The 20,179-nt window shown below is 32.4% G+C and overlaps 2 protein-coding genes across 2 annotated transcripts; both read left to right on the top strand.

The window, feature by feature from the left end:
• The first annotated feature begins 299 nt into the window (after positions 1 to 299).
• On the top strand, positions 300 to 1,216 carry LOC145131572 (uncharacterized). The gene is made up of 2 exons (XM_079066247.1): positions 300 to 481; positions 610 to 1,216. The coding sequence occupies exons 1-2, from the start codon at positions 300 to 302 to the stop codon at positions 1,214 to 1,216; spliced, it is 789 nt and encodes a 262-aa protein (XP_078922373.1).
• Positions 1,217 to 2,379: 1,163 nt separating this feature from the next.
• On the top strand, positions 2,380 to 7,574 carry LOC145128483 (wax ester synthase/diacylglycerol acyltransferase 7-like). The gene is made up of 5 exons (XM_079063272.1): positions 2,380 to 2,814; positions 3,166 to 3,741; positions 6,506 to 6,865; positions 6,954 to 7,091; positions 7,174 to 7,574. The coding sequence occupies exons 1-5, from the start codon at positions 2,608 to 2,610 to the stop codon at positions 7,318 to 7,320; spliced, it is 1,428 nt and encodes a 475-aa protein (XP_078919398.1). The 5' UTR covers positions 2,380 to 2,607; the 3' UTR covers positions 7,321 to 7,574.
• Positions 7,575 to 20,179: the final 12,605 nt, after the last annotated feature.

Genomic DNA, 20,179 nt, shown 5'->3' with positions numbered 1-20,179 from the left:
ATGGTGGTAACGGAAGGAAACGACTAATTTGATTGAAACGTTCAAAATTTCGACCGTTTGCAAACTGTCACTAATATTAAAAAAATCTCTATTAATATAAATACACAACAATTTTGTCTCCATTTTATCTACCGAACCCAACAAATCCATTCAACAATTCCTATTGCTTTCTATTTTATTTTGTTTTCTATTACTCTATTTACTTAAAAAATGGAACCTTTTGATCCTTTCCATCCATACAATCATGATATCGACGAGGATGATATGTTCGTGGGTATATGTAACAATATGTTACCGACATGATACCGCCAGAGCCAGCTCCACTACTAAATAGACATGCGGCGTTGAACAAAGATCGTGAAGAAGGTCTAGTACACGATTATTTTGCGGATAATTGTGTCAACAAACCTAGCGATTTTAAAAGAATGTTTCGTTTGCGGAAAAATGTGTTTCAACGAATAGCCAATGCAATGGAAAGCAGGTACAGTAATTACAGTTGTTTTAAAAATTAAATATATGTTCTTTAGATTATTAAATAATTGTTTTAAAAATTAAATATATGCTCTTCAGATTATTAAATAATTCTTTTAAAACTAAATATATGTTTAGGTATGAATATTTCCAAATGAGGTATGATGCGAGAGGTAAACGAGGTTTTACAGGGTTGCTAAAATGTGTTGTTGCAATCAAGCTTATGGCTTTGGGGGAATCGCCCGATCCTATTGATGACTATATGAGAATGTCAGAGCGAACTGCACGAGAAAGTTTGTACAGTTTGGTGAGAAGTGTTATCGAAACCTTCGGTGATAAATACTTGCGCAAACCTTCATTGAATGACATGCAACAACTATATGTGGCGCATGAAGAACGACATGGTTTTCTGGGGATGCATGGAAGCATTGATTGCACAAAGTGGATATGGAGAAATTGTCATGTGGCGTGGAAAGATCAATGCACAAGTGGTCATCTTAGATCGCCTTCGTTAGTATTAGAGGCTGTTGCGTCACAAGACTTATGGATTTGGCATGCTTTTTTCGGAGTTGCGGATTCTAACAACGTTGTAAACGTTCTTGATCAGTCACCAATATTTCAGGACCTTTTGACAGGAAAGGCATCAGATGCTCCTTTAACAGTAAATGGCCATGAGTATAAGTTCATGTATTACCTCACAGATGGAATATACCCACCATATTCCACGTTTGTGAATGCGTTTTGACACCCGATAGAACCAATAGATAAATTTTTAGAGAAGACAAGAAGGAGCACGTAAGGACGTGGAACGTGCTTTCGAAGTTCTGAAAGCAAAATGACACATAGTTGAACATGCGACACAAGCATATGAGTTGGACACTCTACGAGATATTATGTATGTATGTATCATTATGCATAACATGGTGATTGAAGATAAAGGACGAAACATTGTGGAGTATTTGCCAATGGAACCCGAACAAATTCAATTTCAACCAGGGACAACATAATACTTACATAGAGTCGTTGATATTCAAGACCAACGAAAACACAAACAACTTCGAGAAGACTTGAATAAATATTATGACATAAAAAAAAAGAAATTCGAAATATAGAAACTAAAAATATAAAAAAAAAATCAAAACAAAACAAAACAAAAAAACAAACAAAGGGTGTTATTACATGTAATTTGGTGTTGCCCATTTCCACCTTAGGTGTTATAACACCCATCTATGACTAGAATGATGATATGACATCTTTTGAGTGTGGTAACATGTAATAACATGTTGCCCACACCCAACAGCCTAGAGTTTGTCATTCTTGAAGTATCGAGAATAATGATATAAAGGGAATGGTCGAAATGGGGTGGAATACTAGGTGACATTTAATTAGGTGACATTACAAAGTTGACATAATTAATAACTAATGTGATGATCAATTTAAAGATTATAGATTTCTTGGTGGATATGATACCCTTAGTTTCAGTTTCTAACTTGTAAGGCTGTACCTTTTTTTACCTATGCCATCTAGATTGATGGTGATATCTTTGTCATTTTTGCAACTTTTAAAAATAGTTAGGGGTGATGTTATTGGCAAAAGAAGGTAAAAATGGGGATTTTAGACACTAGTGAACTTCTACCGCGGGTAAAAAAAAGGGGGGGGGGGGGTGCATTGTTTACGGCCAGCAATACGTGCCACATCGGATTACCGAGGGCAAAATTTGTATGACATATTTTAGCCTAAAAAAAATATTGATTTAGCAAAGGACCAAGTAAAAGAATCTTTCATTTACGTACTCAAAATACTTTTGGTGGAGGGTAAATGTAATGCATGATTTAATCGTACACCGCCTACTATATATCTATGTGCGGATGTGCCGATTGTAATTGTGATTAACACCTTTGACATAACACACATTCCTTCGATCCAGAAATAATATATCATCTTTAAGCATGATGTACAAACCATGGCAACATATTCCTTTAAATATAACCAAACTTATGTGTGAAAGAGCAACTTTCTAGATAATAAATTGTGAGCAAACCAGGTGAACAAGTACTTATTAAGCTTGTAACAAGTCGAACCAGGTCATAGAGTACTTGAGCATTTTGCAGCAAAACACACGACAAGATATAAGATATGGGTTTGAGGGTGAAGGTAGGAGGTTTGGAAGATGTGGTACTGTCAGAGCCAGTGAGTCCGACCGGGCAGTACTTCAACAGCTCGGTGCTTTCTATTTCTATTCTTTGTATCTTGGAGTTTGAGAACCCATTTGATGACTCTTCAAGACTTGCACTCATTAACGATGTCTTTCTTCCCATTAACCCTCGTTTCTCTTCCATTATGGTAATACTGCCTTTCCAACTACTATCGCTACTCTCTTGGTGTCTCTTGGATTGACGATTCTAATGATGGTTATGGCTCTTACAAATCTATTCAGACATGTGGATGAGATATGGTTAATTAAAGAGTGTAAAAATGAACCAAAATATCGTACTGCATAATTTCTTGCTGTTTCAAGTTTATACGAAGTGTAATACTATGTGTTTAAGAGTTAGGTTGGAACTAGAGAAATACAAATTACGTTGTGAGCAACCATGTCCCAAAAAGTACCCATATATAAATCTGATAAATCGATCATGTATTCTTTATTACTATGCCATTAATTAATTTCTGGTTGCCTGGTTCTATGAGCAGGTGGAAAACAAACAGGGAGGGAAGCACTGGAAGAGAGTAGAAGTGAATGCAGAAGACCATATCAAAATCCCTTGTTTTCCTGAAGGATTAGCACCCGAATCATATGATCATTATTTCGATGATTACCTATCAAAAATGGCGATAGATCCATTACCACAAACAAAGCCACTATGGGAAATTCACATCATCAAGTACCCAATAAGCAATGCGTCTGGAAACGTTATTTTCAAGCTTCACCATTCACTTGGCGATGGTTACTCTCTTATGTGTGCTCTTCTCTCTTGTCTGCAAAGGGCAGATAATCCTTCTCTACCATTAACATTGCCAATTTTTCGGAAATCTCTCAAGCCAGAAAAAGATCCTAAAAGCATAATTAGTCGTGTACCACAGGCCCTAACTTGTGCACTAAACACTGTTATGGATTTCGGTTGGAGCATTTTAAAGAGCAGTGTTTTGGAAGATAGACGGAGCCTGATACACTCCGGCAACAAAGGGGTGGAGTTCAATCCCATCAATATAACGACAATCACATTCTCTCTAGATCAAATCAAGCAAATTAAGTCATGCCTTCATGTGGTATGTATTACATACTTTACTACAAGAATAAACTTCTACAAAAACAAAAGCTATACAGGCCACAAATGTGGTCCCTACAGAGGAACCTAAGGGACGGCCATGGTCGCTATAGGTTTGACAAATAAACTTTCACTTCTAAAGCTAAAACAACGATAAATTGTCTCTATTGGTTAGGAAGGAAGGAATTTTTTTTTTTTGCGGGTATCCAAAAAGTTGTAGGGACGACATATCGTCCAAAATATAAATAAAAATAAATATATACATATTTTTTATGGCAAATGACATAAAAGCTCTTAAGTTTTCATAAAAATGTTTAGGTCTAGTAAGTTGGATGTTTTGTTTAATTTATTCATTTATACCATTCTAGCCAGTTTCCAGATAACCTACCGGTTACATTATACCAGTAAAACCCTTGGGTTTTCAAAAAATTTCGGATTTACCATTATGTTTTCAAAAATATTCGGATTTATCTTTACATTGATTGTTATTATTATTATTATTATTTTTATTATTATATATTTTTAAATGTATAAAAATATTTTATACATAAATTTTTTAATGTATAAATTATTTTAATATAAATATATTTTTAAAAACATGTATACTTGTATTTAGTATTTATATACATTTTAACGCCTATGTATTCCTTTAAAACCATATTTATTTATTAAAAATATATTTATTTGTATTTAGTAGATATAAATATCTATTTATTTCATATAAAAATATGTTGTATACATACAAATATAAAAATACATATTTGTAAGGTTTATATTGTATAAAAGATATAATTATATGGATGTGTACATATTACTAAGTATAGATATGTATTTGTTTCATATTATATGCACACGATAGTTTTTATACAAAATAAATACATATTTATATCTATTAAATACAAATAAAAATATTTTTAAATGTATAAATATGATTTTAAATATATAAATACATTTTTATTTGAATTTAATAGATATATTTAATAGTATTTAATAGATATACATATGTATTTATTTTGTATAAAAACAATCGTATACATATAAATATGAAATAAATACATATTTATACTTAGTAAGCAAACACCAAAAACTTTTTTGTTTTTGGTTGATGAGTCACCCAAAGAATTAAAATAATGTTTCGTTTATATGTATTTTACCATATAAATATGTATAAATACACAACATATATATATATATATATATATATATATATATATATATATATACTTAGTAATATGTACAAATACATATAATTATATCCTTTATACAATATAAACGTTACAAATTGATATTTTTATATTTATATGTATATAGTATATTTTTATACAAAATACATATATATTTATACCTACTAAATACAAATAAATATATTTTTAATATACAAATATGTTTTTAAAGGCGTACATTGGCTTTCAAATGTATATAAATACTAAATACAAGTAAATATATTTTTAAATCTATAAAAATATTGGATACATTTAAAAACGCATTTAAAAATGTATGTATAAAATATTTTTATACATTTAAAAACATATTAAACATGTATAATAATAATAATAATAATAATTATTATTATTATTATTATTATCAAAATAATGAAAATAACAATCAAAATAAGGTTAATCCGAACATTTTTGTAAACTTAAGGGTAAATCCGAACATTTTTGAAAACTCAAGAGCTTTATTGGTATCAGGTTTCCAGGTAACGGTTATCTGGAAACCGGCTAAACGGGTATAAATGAACACATTAAACAAAACATTCGAGTTTAATAGACGTAAAACATTTTCAAGGGTAAAACCGACATTTTGGGAAACTTAAAGGGCTTTTACGTCATTTGCCCTATTTTTTAATGTATTTATTTGGAAAATAGGGGACAACGTCGTTTTGTATTAGTGTATAGGGACGATAACACTGGCAAATTTAGTACAGGGCACACGGTGACCCATGCAACCCTTCACTTTTCCGGACGCACCGTAAAATTTTCCGAAAATTTTCGAATTGTTTTTCTACTATCGTGCAAACTCTTACTTTCCGGTGACACCTCTACTACAAAATTATACATCCGCCCCTGAGCGACAAGTTATTCCCATATGGTACAGTAAAATGGTAGAAACCCCTTTTCCCCCTTTAATAGATACAATAATCGGTTCTCTCTCACTCGATTTCTCGGGCGATTTCTTTCTCGCTTGCACCATGTCGACCTAGTAACTGCCATCGTCCTTGCTCCAATATATATAAATAATAATAATAATAATAATAATAATAATAATAATAGATATTTTAATTTCCTAACAAATGTTTATAATAAAAAACTTGTGGAAAAAAATAATTTCTTATTTTAGACACTTAGATATGGATATGGATCACAAAAGATTATATATATTAATTTATTCATAACTTAATAGAAAATTGCGATGACTAAACTGTACATGTTAAATAATTGTTTTACTTATAATTTAAGTGGATAATGAAAATTACAGTACAATATAAAAAGTATTAGTATTTATATTTTTGATATATTATCATTATAAATATTAAACAGCTATTAAAAACAAATAAACAAAAAAACCAAGTTATTAAACTATGAATGATCGGTTTTCATTGTTTCTAATATTTTTATGGTTTTTATTTAAACATCTTTCGAATAAAATATGTAGTTAACACTTAGCATGATGGTCCTGGATATTTTTTTATGCTATGTACTGTTTTTCAGCTTTTTACTTTGTCTCATCTCCTTCTCAATACAAAAATATATATTGTTACACAGACAGTAAATGATGTAATTTGCGGAATCATCTTTCTGGGGACAAGATTATACATGGATGTAACGAGTGAAGGAGCAAAAAATGAATGGTCAACAGCCTTGGTGTTACTTAACACAAGATCTATTGATGGTTTCAAGTCTCTCGATGAGATGTGTCAAAATCAGGAAGCTAAAAGACTATGGGGAAATCAGTTTGCTTTCTTGCATATTTCATTGCCAAAACTTCACCAGTATGACGGGTCCTTGAAACCGCTCAAATTTGTTCAGGAAATACAAAGTATCATCAAAACGAAGAGAAACTCAGCTGCTGTTTATCTCACTGGAATGCTACTAGAATTTATGAGAAAATATAGAGGTCCAGAGGTATGTCTACGTAGTTAGCTCTCACTTGCATTCTTATATTTCTCTGTCTATCTGTATCTAAGTTGTATGAAAGGTAATCCATGTAAAGGCAACAGCTCAATATGTTCACAACACGATAAGGAACTCAAGCATGGCAGTAACTAATATGATCGGACCAGTTGAAAAGATGGCACTTTCTAATCAACCTGTTAAAGGCTTGTATTTCATGGTGGTCAATTCCCCAAAGGTATCATCAATTTTTGCTACTAAATAATCTCTACTTCATTAATTAACCTATCTAGCTTGGGTTTTGCATACTGGTTCTGTAGAGTCTTGTGGTGACGATAATGAGTTACATGGACCATTTGAGGGTTACCATAGGAACTGAGACAGGTCTCATAGATCCTGTGAAGTTTCGGACATGCACTGAGAAGGCTTTCAGCATGATATTCGATGCTGCAGTGAAGTCTAAATGACATGAAAGTGATTTCAATCAGTGAAGTCTAAAATGGCATGAATTTTATACGTCACTTCTTGAAAAGAATGTTGATCTTCATTACAACTTATCTCATTGGATGACGTAGGCCTATACATAAATTTCGAGAGACGGTAGTGTTTGGATTGTTTATGTATGTGATTATGATGTAACATGTCTTGTTAATCTTGTTACAATATTTATTGTTAAATTCTCCATATAATTTTCATTGTTGTTTTTGTAATTATTGATAAATGTTTATTTGAAAGTTTTATTGAAATAATTTTGTTATCGTGTGTGTACAAGGATTATGCATAACGATTTGAAAATTAACTTTTAAATATAGATGCTCGGTGACGAGAAGTGTTTTCTATATATACATATCGTGGCTACACTAGACTGCAATAACAACAAATAATATTATTTTTTATCTTTTAAATTTCTCAACCATAGTAGTGTTTCATTTTATAACTAATGGTAGTGTATTAGAATATTTCCTTTTTGTTAGTAAAGATTTTATTTTCCTCTATAAATAGAAAGGGAAACTAAGTCATTTAATGTGCATTAGAAAATGTAGTGTTCTAGTTAGAAAAATCGATGAGATCTCTCCCATGAAGAGTTCTTTATTTTTCATATTTGTAACTCCTCTCTCTATGAAATTGTTGGATTACTCATATCTTTGTATTCTTCTTTTTATAATTATTAATATTCAAATTTCTTATCCCTCAACAATAGTCTAAACATGATCCCACAACTCTCTTAGCTCGACCGTGGTGGTGTAGAATTTGCCGAGGGTATTCTTTCCGACCCCGATAAGGAGAAATATTTAGACCCCGACACGTTGGAGCAAATAAAATAAATCCAACATGTAGACGGATTCACTTGGAATATGGGACAATTTCCTTATCTTGATGTCCCCCCTAGTTAGTGTTCATATGGGACAAAATGTAGTTGTGAACTGTGTTAATGCGGGGTCGATGCAACGTCGACGTCGCCATGCACCATCTCTCGTGGATGAACCAAATCTGGATTAAGATAACTTTGATTTTGATCCCGAGCTAATTAGTTTAATCAACATGATCCCAAGCTAAATTTCACCGCCAACATTTTGAGCTGCCTGATTTTTCAGCAACATAATTTTGACTATATCCGATGCATCCGATGTAGGCTGACTTTTAGAAACCACCACAATGCAATCTTCATCCATATTTTGACCCACACACTCCCATCAATCAACAGTAATATCAAGAGCACTCTCAAGATATTATTGTACTTTATGGCGATATGGATCACTTTGATAATACATTCTAGGACCTCCGTAACGACGTCGACACCCACTAATGATTTTTATGCTATGAGACATTTGCTTCTTGATATTTATACCGACACTCAACCCGATCCTTTGTTGCCACTGCCCCTTCCGTATGTTCAACATTACCTGAATTTTCTGCCACCCCTACTCATAACTACACGATCTAACCCTCTCCATGCATTGAGGATAATGCCATATCTTAAGCTTGGAGAAAGAAATTCTCTAAATTTTGTAAAATAATTTCATTTTTGCATTCGGATGTTTTTGTTTTATTTTTTATTAAAAAAATAACAAAAATATTTTACTTTTCAAATTGTGTTTTTAAGAAAAATTCAAAAAAAAAAAATTCATAATTTTCTTTTATAAACAACATCCACTACAAGAAATGTTGGCATTACCGGTGACATCTTTAGCGGCGACGGAGGACAATAGTGGCGACATGTAATTGACGCGTTACATGTCGCCAATATTGCCATGCGTCGCCGCTAATGCAAAATAACAGCGATCCGCGTCAAATTTCCCCCATCCGTCCGATTTGTTTTCAATCGTAGGGTTGCAGAGGAAAGCGAAAACGCACTGACTTTTCCCTCCAAGGCGTCGCCGCTATTGCCCTATTGTCATCGTTTATGCCCTACTGTCGCCGCTAATACCTGTCGCAGATAACCCCTTCCAGCTTCCTTTTCTGTTACATTTTTTTCTATTCTCTCTCGTTTCCTTCTCTCGCTTCCGTTCCAGCTTCTCACTTCCACCATTTGGACGCCACGACTAGGTGTAGGATGAAGGTAAAAACCGGTGCTATCCCCTCCTGCCGCCACAAGACCGCCACACCTTCCCCCAAAACCTCCAAAACCGGCGACCCTTGAGCTCAATTCCGAAATTGCCCACATTCAAGATCGAATTCCTCCTATATTCTATTATTTTTCTGTTTTGGATGATAAATTGTTAATAATTTTCAATTTGGTTGAGTGATTATCTTTGTATTTTGAGATATGAAGTGTTTGTGCATTTTGTTGGATTGTATATGCTTTTTCAGATTCATGGGAAGTGTTTATGCATTTTGTGTGTGTTTTTCTAATTTATGTTTATACCATATTGGCTTAAAAATACATCGAGTAAGCGTTCTTATTTTTAATTATCTTTCATTATTTATTGTTACTTTTTTCATTCATCCGTTATTATATATATATATATATATATATATATATATATATATATATATATATATATATATATATATATATATATATATATTCATCAATATAGAAAATTCAAATCTGAACATCCTAAAAGTGACGAAAAGACCGAATTTCCCAACTGGTTTTTTGAAAAGGTAATAATAATTAACAAACAAATATCTTTGATAAATATAATGAATCAAGAATACATAACACATCAATATATGTTTAATAGGTTTATCAGATGGAAAAAGAAAACTCTCCAGAATTCCACGAAGAGTTGTCAGCCCTTTCAATGGGTTCACAAATGGATGTTCATACTTACACCGCGTGCATAGTAAACGGTGTTAGGTTTATGGTACTTAGTCGTGATGCACAACGAAAAACGCAAAACTCTGGGGTTCTAGCGGTTGGTGAGAATGGAGAGAAATATTATGGCCAGTTAGAAGAGATTATGGAGGTGCAATATCCATATGATTATTCGACTGTAATATTTCGGTGCAAGTGGTTCGGTACGGGAGATATTCCTGATGATAATTTCATCAGTATTGACACAGAAAAAGAAGCGTACCAAGATTATCAACTCATATATGCTTCGCAAGCCAAACAATCCGCGAGCCTGTTAATCATCGAAGAAACCAAAACAGCAACCATCGTTGTGTCGTCGAGCATGTTAATCATCGAAGTATTTAGGATCTACTATCCGACAATGCTCGTGTCCAAAATGCTTACAGTGACTCTGTCCAAGATGTCGACAATGTGGAGGCCGAAAATGTTGACATAGTTCGAAACAACTCTTCAACTGGAGCTAGACTTTTTATCGACTTCTCACAATACTTTCAAAACAATGTTGATGTAGCTCAAAACAATGTTGATTATGACGATGAAGACGAGACTGAAGTACCTCCGCCAACGGGTAGAATCGATAATGTTTCCGAGGAAGAGACTGATTATGATGATAACAATTCTGATTAAAGTAGTTTCAAAATCAAGTTAATGTTAATATTAAAATAAAATAAAATTAGTTTAAAAAATTAAACAAATAACAAAAAAGAAAATATTAAACTCATTGGAAAATCAAATTAATTTAACTTTAGAATCAAACTAAGTTACTTTTATAAAATCAAATTAAATTAATTATAAAACCAAATTAATAGCAACATACTTTTAGTGACTTAATGTTGGTCATTACAACTTTAGCTTAGTTAGGTTATTAATAGCAACGTACTTTTAGTAATTTTAATTTAATTATAGAATAAAATTAAATTAATTTTACAAAAATCAATACAAAAATAATAAATTAATTGTAAAATCAAAATAAAGTAGTTTTAAAATCAAGTTAATGGTAATATTAAAATAAAATAAAATTAGTTTAAAAAATTAAACTAATAACAAAAAAGAAAATATTAAACTAATTAGTAAATCAAATTAATTTAACTTTAAAATCAAACTAAGTTACCTTTATAAAATCAAATTAAATTAATTATAAAACCAAATTAATAGCAACATACTTTTAGTGACTTAATGTTGGTCATTACAACTTTAGCTTAATTAAGTTATTAATAACAACATACTTCTAGTAATTTTAATTTAAATATAGAATAAAAGTAAATTAATTTTAAAGAAATCAATGCGAAAATAATAAATTAATTGTAAAATCAAATTAAAGTAGTTTTAAAATCGAGTTAATGTTAATATTAAAATAAAATAAATAGTTTAAAAAATTAAACTAATAAAAGAAAATATTAAACTAATTAGAAAATCAAATTAATTTAACTTTAGAATCAAACTAAGTTACCTTTATAAAATCAAATTAAATTAATTATAAAACCAAATTAACAGCAACATACTTTTAGTAACTTAATGTTGGTCATTACAACTTTAGCTTAATTAGGTTATTAATAGCAATGTACTTCTAGTAATTTTAATTTAATTATAGAATAAAATTAAATTAATTTTAAAAAAATCAATACAAAAATAATAAATTAATTGTAAAATCAAATTAAAGTAGCTTTAAAATCAAGTTAATGTTAATATTAAAATAAAATAAAATTAGTTTAATAAATTAAACTAATAAAAAGAAAATATTAAACTAATTAGAAACTCAAATTAATTTAACTTTAGAATCAAACTAAGTTACCTTTATAAAATAAAATAAAATTAATTATAAAACCAAATTAAAAGCAACATACTTTTAGTGACTTAATGTTGGTCATTACAACTTTAGCTTAATTAGGTTATTAATAGCAATGTACTTCTAGTAATTTTAATTTAATTATAGAATAAAATTAAATTAATTTTAAAAAAATCAATACATAAATAATAAATTAATTGTAAAATCAAATTAAAGTAGTTTTAAAATCAAGTTAATGTTAATATTAAAATAAAATAAAATTAGTTTAAAAAATTAAACTAAATTAATAGCAACATACTTTCTCTTTGCTCCTCGGATATATATATATATATATATATATATATATATATATATATATATATATATATATATATATATATATATATATATATGATTTTTGAATACTCTATCCATTTCTGATTATTTGTTCAAGTGTTCCCGTGTTGGGATACTTTTTGAATCATCAACTTTATGAATACTCTACTTGATTTTTGTTTCCCGTAGAGTAAACCTTAAACACTAAATTATGTTTCAGTTGCATCATGTCTATTGATAAAAGCTGGACTACTAATCCACATCGTCAATATCCCGAGTTTCAGCTAGGACTCGACTCTTTTGTCGAGAGATCCATGTTACACCTAGATTGTAAAGGTGAAACCAGATGTCCGTGTGAGAAATGTGATAATCGTTACTTCATGGATCCGAAAGCAATAAGACGTCATGTTCGTATATAAGGTTTCAGTCAATCATACAAAACGTAGATATATCACGGTGAACCTTTAATCCCTCCAGTTGTAGATGTCGTATCGCCAAGAAACAAGATGGTTGATGTTATTGACGATGTTATGTCGGAGTCGAGAGAAAATGATACAAACCTCGATGAAGGAACCTCGAATACAGGGGGTAGCGGTGTCAATGATGATTTTAAACAGTTGATAAAGGTAGTCAAAACCAAGTTATATCCTGGTTGCAAGTTTTCTTTCCTTGATTTTTTAGCAAAGCTGATGCATATCAAGGTCAACAACAAATGGACTGATTGTTCATTTGATCAACTCCTTGAGTTTTTGCATTCGGCATTTCTACCAGACAACAAGGTTCCCTGTTCATATTATTTAGCAAAAAAGAAACTGAAGAAGTTAGGTTTGGGGTACGAGTCAATACATGTCTGCAAAAACGATTGTTTTCTCTTCTGGAAGGAACACAAGTCATTGCAAGTTTGTCCAGTTTGTAAAGAGAGTCGATGAATTAATAAAAACACCAAGGGTAAGAAAGTGGCTCATAAGGTGTTACGGTACTTTCCAGTGACCCCTAGACTACGCCGTTTGTATTGTTCACGGTACACTTCCAAAAATATGATATGGCATAGTACGGGGAGATCAGAAGATGGTGTGATGCGTCATCCCATTGATGGAGAGTCTTGGCAAAAATTTGATGTAGATTACCCTGACTTCTCGAGTGAACCTCGCAACGTACGCCTAGGGCTGGCAGTTGATGGCTTTAATCCATTTGGTAACATGTGTAATCCGAATAGTACGTGGCCAGTTGTACTCACCACATACAATCTGCCACCATAGCTTTGTATGAAAGAGTCATCATCCATGTTGGCCTTGTTGATTCCTGGCCCTAAAGCGCCTGGAAAGGACATAGATGTTTTCCTTACGCCGTTAGTAGAAGAGCTTAATTTTTTGTGGCAATCAGGCGTACGTATTAAAGACGCAGCGACAAACACATTCTTCACGATGAAAGCTATGTTGTTATGGACAATAAACGACTTTCCAGCTCGTAGTAGTTTATCTGGCTGGAGCGGACAAGGGTATAGAGCATGCCCAACTTGCAATGAAGACACTCCCTCGTACCGTGCAATAAATAAAGTCGTTTATATCGGTCAAAGTCGGTTCTCTGCAGCTGAAGCAAAGCATAGATATGATGCATGTCGAGAAAAATGTGGGTGAGAGTCTTTTGGGTACTTCTATGATGAATGATAAGAGTAAAGACACATCAAATGCACGTGAGGACTTGAGAAATCTGAATATCCGGCGTAATCAATGGTTGCAAAAAAAGGTAACAAGTTCACCAGACCACATGCAAAGCTACTCATTCAAGAAACCTGACCGCAAAATCTTTTGTCAATTTATAAGAGATGTGAAATTGCCTGATGGGTTTGGATCTAACATCAGTAAGAAAGTGTAGATAAAGATACTAACATTATTGGGTTGAAATCTCATAACTATCACATTCTTATGCAACGTTTGATACCGATTGGAGTTAGAGCGTTATTGGACAAAGAAACTTCTAAACCAATTGTAGATCTTTGTACGTTTTTCAAGCAAATTTGCTCCAGAACACTAAAGGTGGAGGATATGAGGAAAGCAAAAGAAGACATTATTAGACTCTTGTGCAAGTTAGAGTTGATTTATCCTCCAACGTTTTTCGACATTATGATTCATTTAGTTATGCATTTACCTGATGAAGTGATTGCCGGAGGCCCGGTATGTATGAGATGGATGTATCCGTTTGAAAGGTATATGAAAAAACTAAAAAACTATGTCAGAAATAAGGCGAGGCCGGAAGGTTGTATACCTGAAGGTTATGTTGCTGAAGAAGCTTTGTCATTTTGTTCGATGTACCTTCGAGATGTGCATACTCAATTCAATCGCCTTGAAAGAAACGAAGACGTTGTCATTTAAAAAACAAAGTTTTGGATGTTTGAGTCCAAGTGTCGACCGACGAGCACAACGCAAATCAAACATCTTGATATAAGGGAGAAACGTAACATAGAATGGTTTATACTGAATAATTGTCAAGAAGTCAGACAATACATCGAGTAAGCGTTCTTATTTTTAATTATCTTTCATTATTTATTGTTACTTTTTTCCATTCATCAATTATATATATATATATATATATATATATATATATATATATATATATATATATATATATATATATATATATATTCATCAATATAGAAAATTCAAATCTGAACATCCTATATATATATATATATATATATATATATATATATATATATATATATATATATATATATATATATATATATATTCATCAATATAGAAAATTCAAATCTGAACATCCTGAAAGTGACGAAAATACCGAATTTCCCAACTGGTTTCTTGAAAAGGTAATAATAATTAACAAACAAATATATTTGATAAATATAACGAATCAAGAATACATAACACATCAACATATGTTTAATAGGTTTATCAGATGGAAAAAGAAAACTCTCCAGAATTCCACGAAGAGTTGTCAGCCCTTTCAATGGGTTCACAAATGGATGTTCATACTTACACCGCGTGCATAGTAAACGTTGTTAGGTTTATGGTACTTAGTCGTGGTGCACAACGCAAAACACAAAACTCTGGGGTTCTAGCGGTTGGTGAGAATGGAGAGAAATATTATGGCCAGTTAGAAGAGATTATGGAGGTGCAATATCCATATGATTATTCGACTGTAATATTTCGGTGCAAGTGGTTCGTTACGGGAGATATTCCTGATGATAATTTCATCAGTATCGACACAGAAAAAGAAGCGTACCAAGATGATCAACTCATATATGCTTCGCAAGCCAAACAAGTGTTCTACATTCGCGAGCCTGTTAATCATCGAAGAAACCAAAACAGCAACCCTCGTTGTGTCGTCGAGCATGTTAATCATCGAAGTTTTGGGATCTACCATCCGACAATGCTCGTGTCCAAAATGCTTACAGTGACTCTATCCAAGATGTCGACAATGTGGAGGCCGAAAATGTTGACATAGTTTAAAACAACTCTTCAACTGGAGCTAGACTTTTTATCGACTTCTCACAATACTTTCAAAACAATGTTGATGTAGCTCAAAACAATGCTGATTATGACGATGAAGACGAGACTGAAGTACCTCCGCCAACGGGTAAAATCGATAATGTTTCCGAGGAAGAGACTGATTATGATGATAACGATTCTGATTATGATACTGATGAATAAGACATCGAAGTATATGATGAAGATTCTGATTAAAAAAATCAAATGTTTTTTTTTGTAATAGAAACTTTATTTGAAATGTACCTTTAATTCATATTGTTTGTCTAACTTTTATTTATGTTGTTTGTCTATATTGTATATCTTACAATTTCGCAGGGTAACTAACTTTTATTCATATTGTATTTCTACATTGTACATCTTGTAATTTACAGGCTACAGATGAGGTTTACTTCGACGATACTCTTTGCCATGATTGCCGATGTTATGGGGCTTGGACATGGAGGTGATGGAGTTGGGGATCCACCACCTCCAGTAGGCTTTGGTCATGGTCAACACGAACATGATGGTAAGTTTTATTATGATATTATTATTATCTATTTTTATTATCTTATTATAAGTTATCGTGACTAATATTTTTAATTGTATTTTTTCATCCGAGCATCCAAAAAAAAGAAGGGGCATGTCAAAAAATATCGAGCTGGGGAAGTTGATACGGGCAAACAATCTATTAGCGGCGACGTTGAAGTATTAGTGGCAACAAGTCAATAGCAGCGACAATGACCTTTAGCGACGACTAGGTGCACATTAGCGACGAAGCATTACCGGCTCATTTGCAGCGACCTGTCGCCGCTAAAGGTATTAGCGACGACTACCCATACCTTTTGCGGTGACAGGCGTCGCCGCTAATGCCCAGTATTCTTGTAGTGATCACTATGAAAAATGTTTTATGAGATGCTGAAAATCTTTACTTCCGAATATGCTCTGTAAATGTGGAAATGATAGCTACCAAAATTGATAGTCTCAATACATGCAGGTGTAATAGTTGTTCTTCATAAATATGGATTTGTTAAACATTGTGAGTGTTAAACTAATCATAAATAATAAAATAAACATCGTGACCGTTAAACCAATCATAAAAAATAAAATAAACCGTGAAAACAATCATAGCTACGGTGGAATTGTTAAACACCGTGACCGTTAAACCATATTGGAACTAATTTCTTGAGTCTTTTAAGTATGAACACAGCTGATAAGTCTTGACTCCATATAACTTGGCCCTATTTTTTCACATGCCTTAGCTTTCAGGGTTAACTTTAAGTCTAATAACATATTCATTCAACCAAATACAAAGATCGATTAAGTGAGCAAACTGTCAAAGCCGAGCTCATAACGGGTAGCGACTATCAAAATCGGTAACAACTCAACATTCAGGTAACGAAATGAAGAAATCTCCATTAAATACTCGAAAAATAAGATTGAAGAAACTAAAGCTAAAGGCAAAAGTCACATTCAAGTTTCAATCAATTTGTGCGCTGCCACAAGTCAAATCTGGTGCACGTGAAGAACTTGTGGGTTGCGATATTTGATGCTTTCAAAATATTGAAAAGATAGGTGTCAGCCCCTTCGCGTGGGCTAGTTATTTCAAATAAAACTGAGGATGGGTTGAGTTAGGTAAATCTAATGAAGTTATGATGAAATAATATGACAAACTGTGATAATTTTGTGAACAAAGTTTATTTAGTTTTATGGTTGGTTTATGATTTTGCACCATTAAAAACAATTTCTAGATGTGTTGAGAATAGTAGTTAAGTCTGTGATCCCATTGGAGTTTCTTCGGTGAGAAGTTAGATTATATAATAAAAAAGAGTGAAAGTCATTTTGTTTTGTTTTTGTGATGTCTTTAATTTTTAGTTTTTTTTTCTACCCTACTTTATTTTGCAATATCTGTTTGCATGATCATATAACTGTTAGCTATTTTCTACATGATTTTTTATTTAGGTTCTTCGTAGCCATCTACAATTTACTTAGCTGACTTTTATTTGCCTCCCTTGATGACAAGTAATGTTTAAGCTTGGTAGATTTGTTAGATGCATTTGTATGCTTCTTTTCTGCTAGTTTTACTACCCAGTTTATATTCTATTTTCTACATTTGTGCTTGCATTAGTGTTAATAAATTGGACAGTAGTTGTTTTCTTTAGAGCACCTATACTACTTATGTTATGATGTTTAATTTCAAGTATGTGAATCGGAGTGGGAATTCAAAGATATAGTGGCGCAGCTTGGAGCAAAACTAGAGCAATTTTTGTAGCTTAATAGTAGCTTGAAGTACTTAGGGAAGTTAAAGAATGGAATGAAGTAGCTTGTAATAAAGTTCTCAAGAACGAAATGTGAAAATGAACTAACACAGGTCGTGTCCACTCTGGCCATATCCCTTTATGCAAATAGTCTGAGATCACTACAAACTAAATGACATTTAGTCGCACAATGTTTTAGTGGCATATTTTTTATTTGTGCCACTATATTATGTTTTAGTGGCACATTCTAAATGACATTTAGTAGCACAATGTTTTAGTGGCATATTTTTTATTTGTGCCACTATATTATGTTTTAGTGGCACATTCTAAATGACACTATAAAAATTTATGGATTTAAGGGCACTTGACATTTTTTTTATGTTACTAAAGCTATTAAACCACTTTTATCTATTATTTTTGTTTCATAGTTTCCCATAGTAATTTGTCATTTAGACGTCTGTTTTTGGTATTTCCTCATTTCAATTAATCGAACTAGTAACTTAGGGCAAAATAGGGAGAATGCTCCTAGAAATCGCTATGCTCTAAACTCAATCGCTCAACTCCATCGGTGCTTTAAACCCCATCGTCGATCCATCAAGACCCCTACCTCGTTGTTGTCAGTTATTCCCAGTCGTCCTCGTCCACCACCGCCTCCGTATTTGCTTCCGAGGTTCGCGTTGTCCGTGCTTTTCAATTAATCTGGTAATCCCTCACGCCTCTTCTTCCTCCTTTGTTACATTTTCCTCAAATTGCTCCTTTTATTTTTATTAATCCATTCAATGGAAATAGTTTTTAACATTTATTAAGCCAATGTTGTTCCTACGTTCCTATAAGCCTAGGATTTAACTTTTTGTGTAACAATAGTTCGGTTGATCATGCGTCGCTTGCAGGATTACCAAATCATTTGAATTAGCGAGAATGATTCTCTGGTAAGTTTCACTACATAACATTATTGGTTTAGTGCTCTATTATGGTGATTGATTTCTTCTATTTTTACTTCCCACCATTATCTTGCAATCATCATAATGGAGATCATGAGGTGCACACATCAAAACGAGGGCAGTATGAGGGGCCTGATCATGACTTGTTTGCACTGATTAGAAACGAATGTCTTAGAAAATGCCTCTTGAGTCAGATTTAAAGATATTGCAGGTTTGAGCAAAGCAAAAAGACTTCTAAAGGAAGAACTGGTTCTACATTATTTGATGCCTGATTACTTTCAGGTATGCTGTTAGACGAAGCTCCGGTAGTTGGTTTTTATTCTTTTTGTCCATCTAACATTTATTCTGTAATTTTTATTTCCATGGTCTGAGTCAAAAGAAAGGAATGTATTTGGTTTTAGACCTTTAGTACCTAAACTATCATTATGACCTACCATCTAAAGAGTAATTATCTTATTCAATGTTTCTAAAAACTCAGATAAACCTTTGAGGTTTAAAGAATTCATGCACCATATTCTATTAAGAGGGTACAATTGGGAGAGTGTCTCAAGACAATTATACATGCAAGTTATCATTATCCTTACCAATGGCCTCATCTTTTGAAGTGGGTGACACTTAATTAGCACGATCAGCAAGTTTTAGGAACTATATTTGTGCTACAAATTCTTTCTAAAAATTATAATTAAGTCCTCATCTTTCAAAAGCTTAAATTGTAGCTTAGTTTCTTTTCTTTGTTCATTGATGTTGATATATAGGCTTTAATATATACATAAGTTATAGTACTTTCTTTTTAATCCCTATAAGCAAGACATTGATGTTGATATGTAGGCTTTCATATGTACATGGGATACTTGTACGTGATGCTAATATCCAATTTTCATAGCTTTCAAAAATTGATTGGTAAATCATCAGGGGTATAAGTAGTTGGATGTGTCCTATCATCAGTCTTGTCCACTAGATATTGCTTCATATGCCAATTTAGGGAAAATAAAATGCACATAACAATCAATGGCGCCAACTGTCACTATCTTGCTTTCACTACCAATGACTTATGTGCTAACTCCAATTATCATGTTATCAGAGACACCATTCATGGAATCTGGATTTGTTTCTTTGTGTTAGGGAACTTGTTGAGATAGTTGGTGGAGAAACGCTATCTCTTATTGAATTAAGTAGTTATGCCCGTGAAGAAGGTATGGTATTTGCAAACACAACTTCAACTGGTATGCAGCCAAACATT

The sequence above is a fragment of the Lactuca virosa genome, chromosome 8, assembly GCF_052849685.1.
Source record: "Lactuca virosa cultivar CGN04683 chromosome 8, Lactuca_virosa_CGN04683_v6, whole genome shotgun sequence".
NCBI classification, from domain to species: Eukaryota; Viridiplantae; Streptophyta; class Magnoliopsida; order Asterales; family Asteraceae; genus Lactuca; species Lactuca virosa.
The sequence above is the reverse complement of the archived record's forward strand: the minus strand, read 5'-3'. Positions and strand labels throughout refer to the sequence as shown.

Bases quoted from the DNA above. Each gene is read 5' to 3' on its own strand.
- LOC145131572 (XM_079066247.1), top strand. From the start codon at position 300: ATGATACCGCCAGAGCCAGCTCCACTACTAAATAGACATGCGGCGTTG. The intron at 482-609 runs GTACAGTAATTA...ATATATGTTTAG, and splicing joins GCCAATGCAATGGAAAGCAG to GTATGAATATTTCCAAATGA.
- LOC145128483 (XM_079063272.1), top strand. From the start codon at position 2,608: ATGGGTTTGAGGGTGAAGGTAGGAGGTTTGGAAGATGTGGTACTGTCA. The intron at 2,815-3,165 runs GTAATACTGCCT...TTCTATGAGCAG, and splicing joins CTCGTTTCTCTTCCATTATG to GTGGAAAACAAACAGGGAGG. The intron at 7,092-7,173 runs GTATCATCAATT...CTGGTTCTGTAG, and splicing joins TGGTGGTCAATTCCCCAAAG to AGTCTTGTGGTGACGATAAT.